Below are 20388 nucleotides of genomic sequence, written 5' to 3'. Positions count from 1 at the left end.
ATGCGTTGGCTACAGTTTTAGGGTGGCTATTCCATTCGTGCATCGAATGTCTTTCTGTCCTCTGCCGACATGGACCCTAGGGTCGATTCCGTGACTTCCTTGACCAGATCTCTCTGGAGTCGAATAACGTGCACAGAAGGTGAATGAAGCATAAACTCACTTCCCAAAAATGATCCAACTTTCTAGACTCTTGGTCAGGCGGATGGACTGTCTGTGGAACTCTCCTGGGCAAGTTCTTCTTGGTGGCCACCACCACTAGCATAGCATCTACAGGGGAACCCTTGTACCAGTATAATTTGTCAGTGGGGGGTTTAAGACCTTATACGGGCACTTAGGTATTGGCTCTATGGTGTCTGGCTCCTTCCACAACCTAAATGTTATAAATCCACAAGTGGATTTAGAGGTAGACAGGCCCGTGCCAAATGCCTCCAGAAACACGGACTCGTCAGAGGGTGGTTTTGGGGCAGACCACCCCCCTCTTTGGTGGAGGATCTCCATGATGTCTCCAAAGGAGACATCCTCGTGGGGCGATCTTGGGGAACCTTCCCCTTCATCCGGGTCCGTGTCTTCGGTGAGGGACTTTGGAGGAGAGTCCAAGTGCCTCCTTTTACAAGTATGCTTGCAAGGGGGGGGTTCCTCAGAGGGACTATCTGGGGAGGTCTCGCAAGTGGGTTGTTCTAAGGCTGGAACGTCCTGGGGCACTATGGCTACAAGCTGTCCCTGAGAGGGCAGGATGGTCGGACCTGCACTCAAGGCCAGGGAGTCTGGATGGACTCTAAAGATGAAATAGTCAAAGACCTCAACCCTGTGAGAACCCTCTCCACTATGTCAAATGCCGAGGGGGAATGGACCTCCTGGGCTGAACTAGTGGAAGCCGCTCCCCCTTGATCCGACCGGGAAGTCTGAGCAGAGCTTCTAGGAGCCGAGATGCTGAGAGGAATGCTTTTCTCCAACAAGCTCGGAGCAGACAGCACTCCCTCGGATCCGACCCCGAGGCTATGGCTCCAAGAACTCGGATCCGATCTAGTCGCATCCGACACACTCGGGGCACTGGCTGGCGTCGAGGTACAGGGTACCATTGGTGCCAACCCCTCGACTGAGACAGTCCTCGGGTCCAACAACTATGAAACTGCAGGTCGGATCGGAGAAGAAGAGATAGGTCTAAATACTAGCTGGAAGACGCCTGCTCCAGTGGGAGAATGCCCAGGCAAGAACCCCATCTGGATTTGAGTGCGGATAAACCTCCGCATCACCTTGTTCATCTCCGCTTCAGATAGGCTCTGGGCAAAGCGGGAGGACGCTGCCGAAGTGGGCTGGGAGAGCTGGCGGGGAGACTGCCTAGGGGGCCTAACCTTTGGTGGGGGGCTGGCCTCTGAGGCCTCTCAGGGGAGCACTTGCGTGGCCAGTCCTTCTTGACCTTATCCCTTTCCCCGGGCCTCTTGGTGGGAGGGTGTGTCTCAGAGGTCGAGGAAGGGGAAGATGAAGCAGCAGCCGCTGCTTTCTTAGCAAGGGAAGGTGGGACTTCAGTCCCAGCAGAGCAGGGCAACAGGCCCTTAATCAGTTTGTCCCGCCTGTCCTTAAGTGCTCTGGGGTTAAACCCAGCACAAATAAGTCAGGGGACTGGAGGTGAGCCACCCCCAAACAAACCACGCACAGAGTGTGGCCATCCGCTGGGGAAAGCTTATGGGCACACTCTGTGCAGCTTTTGAAACCAGGCTTCTGGTCGTCCGCCATGCCTCAGCCGGCCCAAAAGAAATACACACACACACACACACACACACACACACACACACATAAGGAAAGAAAAGAGGGGAGGAAGGCAGAAAAGCCTGTAAGAAAAAAAACTATGAAAAATCCCATGAAGGTATAAATAGGTTAGGAGTGAAACAGATAGGTAAAAAGGCCAACAAAGGTAAAATATTACTTTTTAAAGACACCACTATCATAATGGAACTCGGACCACGCTGCTTCTCCTCAGGTGGAAAACGAGATCTGAAGGGAGAAGAGATACGGGGGCATTATGGGTAATGGGAGGAGCATGGAGCTCAGAGCCATAGCTGGAAAATGTGGCCGTGTCGCATCCGAGGACCCACAGGTTGAAGAACAAATGAAGTAAACTACTTCAGATCAAAAATTTCTCTTCTGCTTACTAAAGAGCTTCAAAGACAAAATCAAATCACAATCAAATAAAGTCAGAAGCTCAATGTCCAAATAAGTTACAGCAGCAAGATACAGCAGCAAATAGCAGCGAAATATCATAGCAAAGCTATCGAGTTAAACTTTTTGTCAATGCATCACTGCCATGGTAGTTCATCTGTACCTCTTGCACTCACACACTCTCGCACGCACTCACACACTCTCGCACGCACTCACACACTCTCGCACGCACTCACACACTCTCGCACGCACTCACACACTCTCGCACGCACTCACACACTCGCACTCGCACTCGCACTCTCTCTCTCTCTCATATGGCAAATTTAGAGTGTCCAATCCACCTACCGCATGTCTTTGGAATATGGGAGGAAATTGGAGCACGCGGAGGAAGCACACGTGATTACAGGGAGGACATGCAGACTCTGCCCAGTAGCACCCCAGCAGGGAATCGAACCGGAGAGCCTCTTGGCTAGGATGCCTTCTGTGCGGAGTTTGCATGTCCTCCCTGTGGTCATGTGGGTTTCCTCTGGGTGCTCTGGGAAAATCAAAAATTCATCCCACATCTGGCCCCCATGTCTCTGATAAACAGAGGCAGAAATGCCCAAGCTAACATCCTCCCCCATAACTTCTAGAAACTTTCCAATATAACCCCTCTTAATAAATGCCCATGATAAATATGGGCAAAACTGGGTTGGACTGCATGGCTAGGCTTATAAAGGCCCAGGTGGTCATTAGCCTACTATATACCTATGAACCTATGAACTATTTTTGATAACTCTGAAATTTTTGCACAAATTCTTAATCAACGGACAGTTGGGTTGCACCAAACTTAAGATGACTATAACAAGAAAAATAACCAGAGATCATATGGAGGTAGTACTAGAGATATTTTGGAAATTTTATGAAAATCTGTATAAAGCACAAGAAAGTGGAAACCAAGAAAATGAAGAACAGGAAATATTCATGGAAGACATAATTATGCTACAGTTAGAGGTAAATGAAGCTCAATAATTAATAGCTAAGGTAGAAAGAGATGAGATAAAAACGGTAATGTATAATGAATCAACAGGGAAGTCTCCAGGAGCAGAAGTTATTCTCGTTAATACTTTGGAAGATGGGAGGGAAAAATGAGATAAAGATCTGGAAGGTTTTGTTTAAAAGTATTTTTTTTTTGGGGGGGGCTACTAGCATCTCTGAAGAAAGCTGTGGTGGCTGTAATATCTAAAGTAGTAAAGGTCCTTCAGATCCAGCTTCATACAGATCCCTTTCAATTTCAAACCAGGATTATAAAGTGTTTACGTCTGACAAACTAAGAGAATGGGAAAGGTGTTTGCCAAAACTGACAGTTATGGCTCCATGTGGTTTTGTGGAAGGAAGATTAAACATTTGACAAAAGTAACAGAACAATGATGATGAAGACTCACGCAGAATATAAGAAAATAACCACTACTGTTGGTGGGTCTTGATGAAGATGATGCCTTTCCTGAGATGCAACAGGGTTAATTAGGAGGCTATATAAAGGATTGGAAGCAAGAATTAAAGTGGGAAGAGTACCTCTCTGACAAGCTGTTTTTCAGGGAAACCAGGGGGGATGTCCTCTTTCCTCTTTGTTATTTGCTTTATGTTTAGAACGACTGACAAATAAAACAAAGGTACTCAAAAATTCAAGGATATAACTGGTATGGTACTCGAGTAAAGTAAGCAATATTTGCAGATATTATTTTGTATTTCCTAGCACTGAGGTGAACTACGTACTCACACAAACTGGTTTAGCAATATCCATTTTTATGGAACATAAGATGAAGTATTTAGGTTTATGGATTAAAAAGGATTCTGCTATGATGATGATGATGATGATGATGAAACAGGAGGTTGGGGGGGTGGAGTTTGGGAAATAAAGAAAGTAGAATTTTGGATCCAAGTTCTTAACCCTTTTCCTCCAATGGAGCTCTTTTGACTGTATACACTAAATGCCAGTGGGCATGGCCTGAGCCTTTTAAAAACTGAAGTTACCACCTCAGAGTTTAGACAAACATTCATATCCCTAGAACGGCATTACTAGAAATCTATAAATGGCAAACTATTCAACACAATGTAGCATTTGCAATGGTTGCATTCACTCAGTTCCAGATCTTAAACTAGATTTTACAAGCCACAATAACAAGAAACATAGTAAGGCCTTGCTGAGTGTAATTATGATGGCTGCCAAAAAGCAATTACTAGAAAATGTAAATCAAAGACTAAACCAACTTTACTAGAAGGAGCAAAGATAGTAACAGAGATAAAACAACTGGAACTGGCACCTTTAGAAAAGGGTAGGCACAAATTATATAAGAAAAAATGGGAAATGTGGAATCAATGCATGCAAAGGAGTAAAGAGGTTTGAAAGAAGGCAGGCTTTGAATGAGCTATGTGATGGTTAACTGACAATAACTGAGTATATTAAAAGTGATGTATAATGTTTGCAGCTACAGCTGTATCGGCACGGTTTGTTATGTACAATGTTTGCAACTGAGACTGTCTCTCTATGGTTTATTTTTCATTTATATAAATGCAAGATTACCTATGTCATACATGATAATTTAATAAAGATTTTTTTTAAAACAAGAAACAAGCATCTTAAACTTGGGAGCCTTGACACATGTATGGAAAAAAGAAAGGCCCAACACCAGTCTCTAGGGCTACTCTTTTTTGGGAGCAGGAAAAATCACTGGAGAATAGGAGGGAACAACAACAATGTCTGGTCCAGCTGATGGGGGGGTCCACTACCATTTATAAGCCCTGCCAACAATGTTTATCACCCATTTGTCGGAAACCACTAATGGCCAGGCCACCATGTTGAGAGCTAACTTGAGAGAGACAAGGCATCTGATACGGTACTTGATAAGGATGGGCGGTGCGTCTCAGCATAGTCATAAGTTGGTGAAGGGTATCTTTTTTATGAAAGGAACCCTTCTTGTTTGGCTTGTTGGAGTTGTCATCCCTCTGTTTTCAGTTACTATAAACAACTTTTAAAAAGATAGGAAAAAGAGCTCTCCTGTTTAAAAGTACAGTACTGTTCCCTGACAGTCCATTAAAACAAAGTCATAGCTTTGAAATAACATTACAGAATATAAAAGTATTAATAATAAACAAGAATTGTTGGATGGAGGCTTTTTTCCCCCAAAGGGAACTTATCTGCCCAGCAAAGGAACAGCACAAGCCAATCATAGATTCTCAAAAGACTACGAAAAGTATACTTTGGCGGCAGTAAAGCTCTAAAGGGCTTGGCACCCAAACTTGGCTTTTAGACAACTCAGTTTGAGCTGCTTGACAGTTTGGGCAAGTGGAAGGTGTTCTGAAGCTTTGGAAGCTGGTTAGCTGTTATATCCTTAACAGAATATAACCCATATAGTTTAGGGTACTGTAGCAGTTAGCAATATAACGATCATCTTTGTAGCATGAAAAATGTTCAATAACCCCTTAACTCAATTTACCTTGGTCATCCCAGTGTTTAAGGATATGGTTAGCTGCTATAACAAACAAACTCAAGAAGTGCATTCAAAATTCGCTGTCTAACTCCAAAGAAAAAATATTCGAGTGCAACCAAATATACTTGTTTATCACCAGATAATGATGCACTTCTAGAAGTTGTATTAAACCCCTCAGGCACTTTATTAAAAATGTTTTTGACAGATTAGGAGCACTGGAAACAATATCTTTAACATAAGCCTTTTGCTTTTCAGACAACGATGAAGCAAATTTGTCTAATCTGTACATGCATCTCAATAGAGACTTCCATAAAAAAACACTGATAGTTAAACACTTTAAAAGCTACTATGCTGGACTGAGTCAGCATCCTTCCCTGAGATTCTAACCATTTGCCTTGTTTATCTTGAAGGACTGATTTAGAAGAATACATGGTCTAAGCAAAGGTCAATAGGGACACAGAGGCAGATCTGCAGAGAAAGGGTCTTGGAGACCTGGCACAGCCGGGCAAACCTTACATTTCTTAAAACACACTCTTAGGCAAAACCTCAACAACAAGTGGAGAACTACAAGCCTCCATGAAGACATCTTTTAATGCTGGGATCAAACCAGGAATGGCCTCAATGTCTGGAGCATCACCCACCAGCTGAATACATCTCTAAATCTAAAAATCAAACAACCTCGTGTAGTGCTAGCAACCACCAACCACATTGAGAAAAAATAGTTTAATATACAAAATGCCAGAGAACAAACAGTAAAATCCAGTGTCAAGCGCTTTCGTCCGTAATTACCAGGACTTCATCAGAACAAAACATGAAAACATCTTGTTGCTTAAATACTATTAATCAGTGCTATCCCACCCCACCAATTAAAACATAAATACATCATGTGATGCTAAACAATGAATGTTGGGATTAAGTACATCACTATAAACACTAAAACCTCTATAAAAACTCAGACTTGTATTTTACAATAGGCAACAAGGTAACACAATCATTAATGCCAGTACTCACAGTGGCATTTAGATGGAGTTGCCAATAGAATTCCATAATTTCCAATTTATTTTGCCATTACCCACCCCTAATATCTTCTTGCATTATTTGCAGGATCCCAAAATGAAATCCACGACAAGTAGAGGAATCCTTCAAGTGTCTATACAGGGCATTGTTTTCATTCTTTATCCTAACAGTGTAAAGATGTTCATAAATATGCTTTCTGAAACTTCTTTCAGTTTTTCCACTATAAAAATGGGAACATCCTGTACATACTGCTATGTATACTAAACCCCTAGACCCACAATTTCCTGAAGAGAGTCTAACATTTATAACGGGGTCACCCACATAGGTACTACTGTCTTCAAGAATGCGTCTACAACACCTGCAGGCTCCACATCTTACAGTTCCCTTGCAAGTTAAACTACCTAGAACCAAGGGGTGTTCGAGTACATATTTCAAATTGAAATCAGTCTTAGAAACAAAACGAGGGGTAGTACCCAAAGTTTTAGTAAATTCATTGATCCCCTTAAATATTACGCAGTTTTTTTAAAAAAAATTTGCCTCGCTTTCCAACTTAATTCACCATAGGTCAAAACCACAGAATAACGTTTTTGTTGTCTTTCGGCTTTTCCCGGTTAGGGGTCGCCACAGAGGAACTCTGGTCTGCTAATGATTGGCAGTAGATTTTTACATGCCGAGTTGCCAGCTCTGACGCACAACCTTCAACGAAGGTACGCCCATTTACGCACGTCTCCACGCAAATGACACTCTAGCTGAGAATCGAACCGGACAGAGTCTTACTGTGAGGTGACAACGCTACCGCAGCACCACCACCGCAGTCCTAACGTAAGGCCCCTTATTACACTGGGAACTATTATCATGAGGGGAAATAACCAATAAGGGTAGGTACCTAGTCCCCCAACCTTCAAAGACCTGCTCACACAAATCGAGGACCAGTTCCCTAGGATACCCTCTATCTAGGAAAAGCTGAACTAAAGTCCCCATTTCATTTTTACAAACCTCCAGTTTGGAGCACATACTGGCGATTCTAACCATTTGACCTTTAACTATATATTTTTTTGTGTGTCCTGGGTGACATCTCCCAAAATCCAGATAATTGTTGGAAAATGCTGGCTTCCTATAAATTTTAGAATAAAAACATTTTTAACAACATTTTTACTCAAAGTCACATTAAGATAGTCCACACTCATCTCAGAGTGTGTTGAAGTGAATTGAAAATATTCACAAATACTGGCGATATAACTAGTAAATTGTTCTTGTCAACCTGGGGCTTTCCATAAATGTCATCCAGGAATTTAAATAGCAAGACCAATGTTCTTGATACAACTCCCCAGGATGTGCTTCTTCTCCCAGGAGAACATTACCAGGTTTGCAAACAATGGGGCCACAGCTAGCTCCCATTGCATCACCCTGAACCTGCCGAAAAAATTCCTCCTCAAAAATAAAGTAGTTATTTTTCAATATCACTTCCATAACCAACATGGTAAAGTTCAATAAGGAACCTCTTAAGGAAGTTTTATTGATTAAGGCTTCTTGAAAAAGTTCCAACCCTTCCTGATGGGGAACAGAAGTGAAAAGATCCACAACATCTATTGTGGAAAATCAATATGCATCAGTGTAGTAGTCTCCCTTGATTCTAAAAAGAACATCCCAGGAATCCCTTAAAAGTTGATCAATACCACTCACTGAGTTCCTGACAAAGATATCTACAAATATCCCCAGCGGATAGGTGGAAGTGTTGTGGGAGGTCACAATAAACCTGTAGGGGATACTTTCAATGCTCTTATGCACCTTCATGATTTTATGGTAGTGAAATAACTTAATAATCTCGAGTACACAATTGTTCAAAAGTAGCAATAGTCGGGTGTAAAAAAGAATTAAAGCAACTCAAGCCTACATTTTCACTGTACTCGTGTCCAGTGTCTTGGAACATAGTTTTAAAATTCAATTTAGAGGCGCATAACTTTAATTCGGTCAAAGTTTTAGCTACATCCCCTTATTAGCTGGAACAAATTTGATGCTTTTATGCATAAGTGAAAAAAAAGTTTTCATCCACTTTCACATTAGTGTAGTTGAATATATCAAAACCCTGATAATTTAAAAGTTTACCGAAGGCCTTTAAAATAGGTCTCTCAGCTATATGTCTAACTTCAGAATCTAACATTTGTAACTGTTCTTCTTCCAATGCTGACCCTGACCTTTATGTTTCCAATCTCTCTGTACCTGGTGAAAATCTAAAAAAGGATTGTTTCCTCTACTTTTGTTTTGGTGTTTATTCTGCAACCTTTCTGATCTTCTAAGGGGTGGGAACTCAAATTCATAATTAAAATCATCATCATCCTGAACACCATCTCTGAATCTCCCATTCTGCTCCTGACTATCACTATTTGCCCTTTCCCTTACCCAGGTATAATTAACTAACTTCATTAACAGTTTTGTAAGATTTCAGGAAAGGATATGCCACTCTGTCCTTGTATTCAGATTCGTCCCTACACAACTTTTTTGCTTTTGCTTGAGATTTAAAATTGCCTGCTGTTCAACTTTATCAAAAATTTGATCATATTTTACAGTAAACATTTCAAATTGTACATCACAAATCACCATTTCATTTACTTTAATAATCTCTGACATTTTTGTTAACTTTTATAATGAATTCTATCAACTCCATGCCGTGCCTATCAAACATGTCCAAAAGTTCATTACACTCAGATGGTCCTTTCTTTAACCTGTTAGGGAATTTAAACATTATTAAACCCCGCGGGACCCTTTTATGCTTTAAACTTTCTTTTAAATAAACATTGTCGCATTGAAGGTTACGTACCTTCATAGGTTTAGTTTCCAACTTATTCAGTCTCTTAGACATGTCCCTGTTATCTGCAATTTTATTATCCAGTCTGAAGTTATAATCCACCTTAAGCCAATCATGAAATCTCTTGAAATGCTCAGGTTGTACCTTTCCCACGGAACCTTGGCCACAAGGAATGGAACTAGATATAGAAATATCTATTCTCGATGCTGCCATTTCAAAATACTGAACCATGTCTTGCCAAACAATCCTAAAATGCATAGAAAACGAGTGTGTGTAAATGCATGCCATCTATGTATATATACAAAATTCATTATCCAAGACATGGTTCAGTATTTATATATCCAGCTTAATGTAGATCCAGCGTATATATTTAGGACACGAGGTCAGATAATTTTCCTTAGTTCTCTTATAGTAATTTTTCTCATTCTGACCTCTTGCAGCCGCTGACTCGTTGTACTCAGCTATGTATTTTCTATGGTTATATATACATAGACAGATGATATGCATTCATGCATATATACATTTTTATACATTTCAGGATCATTTGACAAGTTATAGTTTAGTGTTTACACAATCAGATCAACGGAGATTAAATGCATACATTTTTGTGATGGGTATTTATTAGTACAGTTTCTTAACATAGTATTTATGAGCATTGTATGTACTCTGAGAATGGTAGATCAATGCGCGGATAGACGAATGAAACAATAGTTACATTCAGTTTGTAACTGGATTTTTGTATGACTCATTTTGAATCTTGTAGTGAACATGGTTGGAATTAAGTTATGTTTTAAATTCGTGAAGTGTGGGTTAACGTACATGTGCTCCATACAATGCTTACTTAAATGTTTGTTTATAGATGATTTTATTACAAGAATTGACTAACATGAATTTACGCTATAAGAGAGTTGATGCATTTCAATGATTGCATGTAATTGAAGGAAATGACGTTACGTGGTTTGTTCTGATTGGCAACAATGTTTTTAAATGGTCTTAGTACTCAGTGTATTATGGTCTGAAGAAGCAACCGTGAAAGCGCTTACCTTCTGAGTGCACAATAAAAAAATTTTTCCTCTCTTTTGATATTAACTCATTGGTTTGGTTCTACAACACGTTCCTTTGGATTACGTTCTTTTGGAATACTTTAGCTTGGAGAGATTTCTGAACTTGCATGGTTGCTTACGCTGAATTTTCTGGTTTTATTAACATATATATATATATATATATATATATATATATATATATATATATACATACATATAAAATCTAGAGCACTTGGTAATAGTTTCCAATCTTACCAACACTGGCTAATCTACAATGTATGTACTGTACCTGTGTACTATGTATGTATTCTACCTATGTTCCACATTTCAGCTGTACACCACAAATCTATTAATTACCTTTATTTTTAAAATTAATATTTTTTTTGTTTGTTCTCTCCACTGTAACTGTTTATGTGCCGCATACCACTGTAAAAACATGTCTCTTATCATTTGTGTGTATACTGATCATGTCTAAATAACTAAATGTGTCTAATTTTTCTTTGTGGAGCTTTTCTCCCCGGGCCTCTGCTGAAAAAGGCCCTTTTCGGCTCAGACACCCCCATTTAACAAATGGTAAAATAAATAAATAAATAAATAATATATATATATATTATATACATATATATATATATATATGTATTATATATATATGTGTGCATATATATATATATATATATATATATATATATATATATACACATACACACACACACACACACATATACAAACTGACACACACACACACACACACACACATATATATATATATATATATATATATATATATATATATATATATTTATATGTGTGTGTGTGTGTATTACATACATATGTATATGTGTGTGTATATATATATATATATATATATATATATATATATATATATATATGCATGCATATAGACACACACACACACACATATATATATATATATATATATATACACACACACACACAAACACATATATTTTTACATATATACACATCCACACATTTATACATATGTACACATACACACACACACATATATATATATATACATATATACACACACACAAACACATTGTGTGTGTTTGTGTGCGCATGTATGTATTTATATGCATGTATGTATGTACACGTGTGTGTGTGTGTGTGTGTGTGTGTGTGTGTGTGTATATATATATATATATATATATATATATATATATATATATATATAGGGAGAGAGAGAGATACACACACACATATGTATTGTGCAAAATGTAGAGTAATTCATAGGAAACCATGCAGTCATTCTTTTCAAGCAGTGCAGAAACTGGATACTGATGTGGATCTGATGGACCGGTATACACGAACCATGTGTAAGAAGCACATTATTCACACTGGTCAGGGAGTGCAGGAACTGGATACTGATCTGAGCTGCTGGACAAGTATACATGAACCAGCTGCAAGTAGTACATTTTTCTCATTGCTCACCTGCTGGCATTCTGTATCTTGTGCCATGTGAACTTGTGCTCAAGCTTCCTGTATGCCAGTGCAATCACTCTTAGGCCCAACCGAGTGTAGCTCTCCAGGACTTCAGAGAAGTGTTCAGGGACTGAAAGACAAACCACAATATGAGAAAAGTACAAAACTGCAGCAGCACCACTGATAATCAACAATGTAAATTATGCCTAAAATTTCTTACAGTCCTACTACTAACACAGTGCAAATGGTTTCCTAAATGCTGATGTCATTAGTAGAAGGATATACATGGGCATTTCCCTTTGCTGTCTGTTTCTGTGCATAGTGCCCCGGTGCTGTTTGGATGTTGGCTTCCTTATTTAAATGACTTTCAAATTAAAACTAACAAACATCTGAAAGTAAGGGCATGAACAAAACTGTATTAACACCTTTATGATACGCGGTGGTGCAGCGGTAGCGTTGCCTCACAGCAAGAGGTTCTCCTGTTCGATTCTCGGCTGGTGTGCGGGGAGTGCCTTCTGTGTGGAGTCTGCATGTACTCCCCGCAGTCGAGTGGCATTCCCAAAGACGTGCGTGAATGGGCGTGCCTTCATTGAAGGTTGGGTATCAAGCTGGCAACTCAGCACCATAAAAACTTACTGCCAATCATTAGTGGACCGGAGTTCCGCTGTGCTGACCCCTAACCGGGAAAAGCCGTAATAGAAACAACAATGCACAAGAGAAACTACTTCCATGATGTCATGTGACAGGTCATCTTCATAACTGAATGAATTACAAAATACTGATATAGTAGCTTGTGACATGTCATGGTAGGGCACAGCAGTCAGTGCCCATGCTAAATCCCCTGCACTAGCGTTACTGCTACCTGCTTGCAAGTCATTTCAACAATATACAAAGTAGCTATAAAGACAAGCCCTACTTCTATATAAATGGCATAAATGTTGATAAAGCAACCTTGTGTACTATTGCATAGTATCAGCTGAAAGGTTACATGATGCAGAAGAAAAAAAGTCACTGACAGTGTAACCTGTACAGTTTCAAAGATATACTGAATAGTGTTTACACTATGTATGACAAAAAAGAGCCCATAAAGGAATGGCATGTCATTATTACAAAAGATCAAGTCCACAAGTGTGTTATCGATGCTGTGTGTTCAGCCTGTATGGTTATGAAAGCTTGGGTAGCTATACAGGACCTTTAGAACCCTCCTTTCTACTTTTCACAATGGACAGTTCTAAGCTTGCCTTAGCTCTTGACTCTTATGTCCACATCTGACATTTCCACCTAAACTCGCCAACAATTTCTTCCTCTCACTGATACAATTTTATGATCTTCCCTATGGTCACCTCTGATGCTTGCCCCTTCCTTATGCATAGCCTGCTACCTGACTTAAATGTTTTAAACTTGTACAATCCATTACCTAGGAAGTATTCACAAAAACGCCATGTTTCACTTACTTTACTTCATTCGTTAACCTTCACATTTTACTTTATTTCACTTGTTAACTATGTATGGTCTGTGGACCCTTTTCACCCATGACCCAAGCGCAATGCAATGTAATATAACTGTTTAACTCTGGTACAACAATGATCCTAAAGGACCTTTTTCAGGCTCAGCCCAAGGACATCAAAAACTGAAATAAAGTGAAAGGCCCCGGAGGTGAGTATTACTTCCTTAGTTCTGTGTGATCTGCAAAGACTATTATCCACCTCATTTATTTACATTCAGTGTCTTCGTCTCCCCCAATGTATACAGCATTCCCATCTCTCTAGAAAAAGACATTATTCTGATCTCAAAAGCCGACATAATGCCTCAAACATCAGACCCATTTCCTTACTCCAATCCCTTGCAAAACTCACAAAAATTAATTTTTAACTAGACCATTACAGACATCTTTAAACACTACTTACCTTAAATATTAACAAATATTCACAAATGGTAGAAGAAGTCTCACTTCCGCAACTTTCTCTCTCTCTGAGGTTATCTAAACCACTGTAGACAAAGGTCAACTTACATGGGCCTTGCCATCATCAAGGCCTATCATGAAAGAATTATTGGTATACTCACCTCTGCTGGCTCTGACTGATCCACAACATCTAGGTTTTAGAATCACCTCCATGACCAAGCCCTTTCTATTAAACTGAGAAGCAACTTTCATTTAACATGTCCATTCTCTTAGTAATGCAAGGATTAGTCATAAGCCTCCTACTTTTTAGCATTTTTATTAACTCTACCATTTGACTAAATACTTGGTTCCATCTTGCAATAGGGTGACTTCGTCATCTGTAGATTTTCTTCCACTGACAATTCTATCAGAGTCAATCTATGGTATGATGTCAACTAACTGTGACTGGACAACAAAAATCTACTGAAACGTCAGGACAAAAAAGAAAGCCATGTTATTTGGGACAAACAGAATTCCACTCCATCACCTGGAATGGGTAAAGTATGTTCATACGTTATAGGTTCATCGGTAGGTACTAGGCTATCTGCCTGAAGGCATTTATAAGCCTAGCCAGAATGTGTTGGCTTTCACCGCCCCCTTAGATTAGTTCCCTGTGCCTCTGTCCAGCAGAGCCACTGAAGTGATCCCCGAGGTAAACTTTGCTTCCCATCCACTCATCAAGGTTTCTCTTTAAGAGTGTTAGCAAGGAGCTCTGCCTAATGTAGACTGGAATCTTGTTCCAGAGCATGGGAAGTCTCTGGGACAGGAATCTATCCCTCCAGCACATCCTATTTATTGTTGTGGTGAGGTTTAGATCCCTAGAGCGTGTGGCTCGAGGGGATACAGTTTTCTTTAGGTGGAGCATGTACATCAATTCTGGGTTGGACATGGCCTTGTATGTCAGGCAGAGATCACCTCTCAGCAGGCGGTATATGCAACAGAGTACAGTTGGAGTTTCTTCATTCGAGCTGCATAGGGCATCTGTTTGAGGCCATTGATCCTCTTGGTGAGGTACTTCTGTGGTCTTTCCAGCTGTTGCAGGTGTCTTGTAAGGTACATCCCAAATGGGGCGTTGTACTCTATGATGGGTCTGATGAGTGATGCATAGAGGGGCACAATGACCTCTTTTGATCTGGATGCAAACCCTTTTGTGATTAGGTGGGCCACATAGAAGGATTTTCTAACTATTTTGGCAATGTGATCAAAGGAGAGGTTACTATCTTACTTGGGTCCCCAGATCCCTTGTTATGTCTTCCGTATTTAGGGGGTTACCACCTATGTGGTAGTTTGTAGGTACTTTGTTTTTTCCAAAGGGGATGACTATGCACTTTTTGGCATTTAGCTTGAGGCCATGGTTTTAACACCAGGTATCTGTCTCAGTGAGACCCTTTTGGAGGATGTCTGTGCCTGCCGGAGAGTCAATTATAGCCCCTAGTTTGCAGTAGTCTGTGAACTTGGTCAGCCATAGTCCTTCTGTGCATGCCTGTACCTCTGAGAAGTATATGCCGAACAGGAGGGGTCCTAGGACTGAGCCCTGGGGAACGCCACTTGTAACCGGTTTAGAGTCGGACCTAGCTCCCGCAACTCTTACCATGTGGGTTCTGTTCATGAGCCAGTTGGCAACCCATCTCGTGACAGGGGTTTATGTTCAGGCTGGTGAGCTTCTCTATAATACCTAAATGGGGAATGGTGTCAAAGGCCTTTGCGAGGTCTAGGTAGGCTGTGTGGACCAACTTTCCCTCATCTATAACCTTGGTAAAGGTCTCAAAGAAGTCCACCATGTTTAGTAGGCATAATCTGCCCTTAACAAAGCCGAACTGGGAAGGGTCCACTGTTTGGAGGTTTCCAATGTCTCTGTTTATGAGATCCACGATGATATGCTCCATAGCCTTGCAGACCAAGCTAGTCAGGCTTATAGGGCAATAGTTTCTGGGGTCTGTTGTGGCTCCACCTTTGTGGAGCGGAATAACCGTTGCTGTGCGCCACTCTATGGGCACGTGGCCTGTGGAGAGGCTGAGCTTGAACAGTGTGTTTAGGTGATGGGTTAGTTCATCTTTGAACTCGTGTGGCCTCTACCTGGATCCCGCTGATACAGTCAGTCCATTTCAACCATCTTAAGAGTAAAAGCTTTTATAGTGCCCTACTCTTTTGCTACAAAATAACCTGCTTTTTCACATGAAGTAACTGAAATGCCATTGATAAAAGTATCCTCCAAGATTTGAGTTTGCCCTTCCCCTTATCTCAAATTCCTCTGCACAAAGCTGCAATGACCTCCAAATACCATCCAACTGAATCGTCAAGTTTACACTACACATCCCTATACAGAACCAATTTGCTGCTACTCACAGAATGCACAGACGCTATTAATTATGTTTATATTTAAAAGCCTCACAGTTAATCTCTCTCCCCACTTGCTGTCAATTTCCATCCAAAAATGACTTCTTATTTCCTCAGGTTAGAAACTTACAATGCAGCACTTCTCCAGAGACCATCTAACTTCCTCACAGCTTCACACTGCACCTTCTCCATATTAGGCCAAAAAACATGGGACAGCCTTCCAGTATTCAGAACTTGGATCCCATCCTTAAATTTTAATTATAATTAAAAACATTCTTAAAAGAAAGAATACAGTACTCCTACTTCCCATGATATGGTCCCCTAAAAGCCTCGTCCATCTTCACTCAAACCTAAATTGTTTCCTTTGCAAATATCCATACTGTATGCAATCATATATATTCTCAATGTAAGCTATCCTTATGATGAAGGTACACCATCACATGAGCATTATAACCCATCAATGAAAATTAAAAAACTACTGTAACTGTATTAATCTCTGTAAATGTTTCTAATGAATGTAAACATCATATATGCACTGTGAAGCATCTTAACAGTTTTAAATGCATAAATTATGTTAGCAGTGTGATACATGCGAGTATCAGTCTGTAAATATACATTATTTTTTCTCTCCACTGCACCTGTCTGATAACTCCTCTACCTTCTCCTAAGTGGCTCATTTGTTTTGCTGGGGATGAGAGACATGCATCTTCTGGAGAAGGTGACAGTCTCGCAACCCATTCTTTCCTGCCTGGAGATCCTAATGAGCCTACTTGCATCCATGTCTGGTACGTCAGGCTGCAGGGACATGTCTACTCAAACCTCCTCCTTTTCATTTTCAGGTCTGCAAAAGGTTTGCACAGCACCAGGCTGGTTTTTGCTTCCCCAAGGAGCACACACCAGCAAGACAATCCCCTCCTACTAGTACATTTAGTTAGCTGTGATGAGAAGAGCAGGAAAGTGACAGCCTCACCCCTCCAGAGACATCTTTATATTACGAAACATATGCAATTTCTTTTCAACTTTTAGTTCTTCTACTAGGAGACTTGCCCTTGCTCTGTGTGGATCGTATTACAAGATTTCTCTCCTACAGTAATGTGTACATTTATGTTGAATGAATTGGGATGTAAAATGAAAACTGTTGCACTTACAACAGGTACCCCATACCATATATGTGTGAGATTCATCCAGTGAAATTATCTTCATAACATGACAGGAAGCACTGTAGGTATTTAAAGCAATACCTAACTACTTTAAAAAAGGCTGCTACTATTGCAATGGATACTGCAGAAAAGGAGGCACATGAATAGTGGTAGATAAAGGTTACAGATGTGTTGCCAAGCTGTGTTATGAAAGCTAACCTTAAGCAGCACTGTAAAAGAGATAAAATGGAAGGCTGCAAGTCCTGAGGAAAAGAAAGAGAGACATCCTAAGTGGAGGAAACAAATCTGTACCAGTCTTTCTGGTGGTATAATGGACAACAATAAATTTGAGACCACTTCTACGTGGGACATCTGGCTTAGGGATCAAGGCCTAAGCCCTACTGTCATGAGCAGTGTCAGGCCAGAGACAGTTATTAAATTAAACACCAGGAGCTTCTTAAACAATGAACAACCATACCTTCTGTTGGTTCTTCACTGTTACACTGTCTAGTACTTTCTTGTGCATATTACTGAAAAACTTAAGCACTCATGTAGTAAGCACTGTAGAATCCCTAAATTGCATACAACTGAAGCACTCATGTAGTAAGCATTGTGGAATCTCTAAATTGCATTTTTGTTCTGTTTTACCACTCTACATCTATACCCAACCTTTAAGGTGAAAGCCTGGAATTACCTGAACTTATGCCCAAGTTCGATTACTGTTGCACTACAAATGCCTGATCACACAACCTTTAAAGTGAAAGCCTAGCATTACCTGAACTTGTACCCAAGTCCGTTTACTGTTGTACTAGAATGCCTGATCACATACAAAAATACACTTGTTTTATTCTGTATATCTGTACATATCAGCCTTTCTTCCTAGGTTCCCTCTGAAAGTATACCAGAGTACTTATCTTTGAGTAAAAGTCACTATAACAGTAAATATAATACCATTTGTTTTTTCTGCCTTCTGTACACTATTTTTGTGGCTGGATTTTCCAAACACGTCTGCCTTCTTTGTCAGAAACCAAAGCAGGTCTTGTACCAACAAAAGTAATGATTTAAGTAGTGTGAGTCTCGCTTACACATCGACTCCCTCATACATCATACATGGCACTCCACTATGGGGTAACAGTTTTGAAGAACCAATGACAGTGAAGTGTGCTTGTCGAAGGCAAATGCCACTCCATGTAGGGAAACTCTGACTCTATGCAAAGGGTTGCTATTCATATTTTCATAACAAATATGCAGTAATCCAAACATATCAGAAAATACAGCACAACAAGGATGCAATAACTACATCAGAAACACCAACGTTTATGGTAAAGTCCAGTTATCTATCACTAAATCACACGTACACACATGTACATTTGTATATAAATATAAAAACCTCATGACTGTGGTAAACATACCAATAAGAAGGCAGCAAGTCTTCTGAGGAGGATAACGAAAATAAACATAAATCTTAAAATACCTAAAGTATTTCTACAGTGTTATAAAGAAAGCAACCACCTAGTGCTATAATGTCCTCTTTTCATTGCTTACAGTTATGGTAAGAACCTTATATAACCACTATTCCATCTGGGAAGGGTCAATACAACAGTAAATCAACACCCATGTAAATTCACAAGCTGCGTTGTCAGTCCCCCCAGCAATAAGGCATTAACAATACTATTACAAGAGATAAGTAGTACTTCATGTCTTGTACGAGACTGACTACTTAAATACTGGTCAAAGATGCGCACACACACAAACGTGCATGTACACGCACACACATACACAAACACGCATACACACACTAACTAATACCAGGTAACTGGGAATGATATAACTACTCTAGATGCTATGAAACCTTCTACAAGTTTGAGATGCATAGGTGTTGACAGATAAATATTATTTCTATATATAAACACACACACACACACACACACACACACACACACACACACACATATATATATACATATATATATCCCCTTCAAAACATCTAAAGTTCATAACATCGAAGCTCAAAATATTGAGACCATAACACATAAAAACCATAAGGTCTAAAACTTATAACATCGAATTTCCTAACATTGCAACTTTGCATCACAACTTCAAAACTAACAAATCACATGTAAACAACATCCCCTCCACCTAAAACACCATCAAAGTAGTAAACACACTTTGTACTACATTTCTGCAGGGGGCAATTCCTACATTGCACTACAGTGGGGTTAGGAAATTAAATGTTTCCCCATTGTTGCGTGATCTTGGAGTTGGTATATTTAATTTACGGGGTGTGTGAGGGATGCATCCCCCCCACATGGGGTGTGCTGGGGGGCTTACCCCCCTGCAGAAACGTAGTACAAAATATGTCTACTACTTTGGTGTTGTTTTATGTGGAGGGGGTGTTATTTAGATGTGATTTGTAGGTTTTGAAGTTGTGATGCAAAGTTTCAATGTTATGAAATTCGATGCTATGAGTTTTAGATGTTATGGTCTCAATGTTCTGAGCTTAGATGTTATGACCATTCGATGTTTTGAAGCGGATCCATATTTACATATGGATTCACTTTAGACCACTGAAAGCCTTTAACACTGAAATTCAAAATTATTATTAAAATTATTATTGAGACCAAAATCTTGAAAATTCAAAACACTGAAAACTCAAAACATTGAAAATACATAAGACACCAACATTTAAAATAGGCCACAACTACACACAGAAACAAATAAAAAACAAACCACATTATACTTCTCCAACTATAAGCGGGGGGGGGGGGCAAGCCACCCTGCACCCCCCATGTGAGGGGCTGTGGCCCCCACACCCCCTGCTACTTAAATATATCAACTCCGAGATCGCACTACACAGAACAAAACAGCAAACATACCATTCCGTGCATCATGACTGCCTGTTTAAACTGTAAAAAATACCCTCAACCTTCTCTTAGAAACAATACTTCACTGTTAAAACATTACACATTACTATAAATCTCTGTGATACTTATCGGAGTTTCACAGGTAACCTCAGTCATGTTCCCTTCTT

At 40.0% G+C, this 20388-nt stretch overlaps 1 protein-coding gene across 1 annotated transcript in view; it reads right to left on the bottom strand.

Moving 5' to 3' along the window:
- The window catches only part of LOC122806703 (polyamine-transporting ATPase 13A3-like), a gene marked incomplete in the record, with an annotated part of 1429840 nt that overhangs the window by 551469 nt on the left and 857983 nt on the right, over nucleotides 1-20388 (bottom strand). Inside the window, 1 exon segment of the mRNA XM_044077342.1 lies at nucleotides 11949-12069. Within this exon segment, the coding sequence (XP_043933277.1) occupies nucleotides 11949-12069 (121 nt within the window).

This window comes from Protopterus annectens, chromosome 7.part0, assembly GCF_019279795.1.
Source record: "Protopterus annectens isolate FY-2018-M chromosome 7.part0, PAN1.0, whole genome shotgun sequence".
NCBI classification, from domain to species: Eukaryota; Metazoa; Chordata; order Ceratodontiformes; family Protopteridae; genus Protopterus; species Protopterus annectens.
This window is presented reverse-complemented; position numbering and strand designations above follow the sequence as displayed.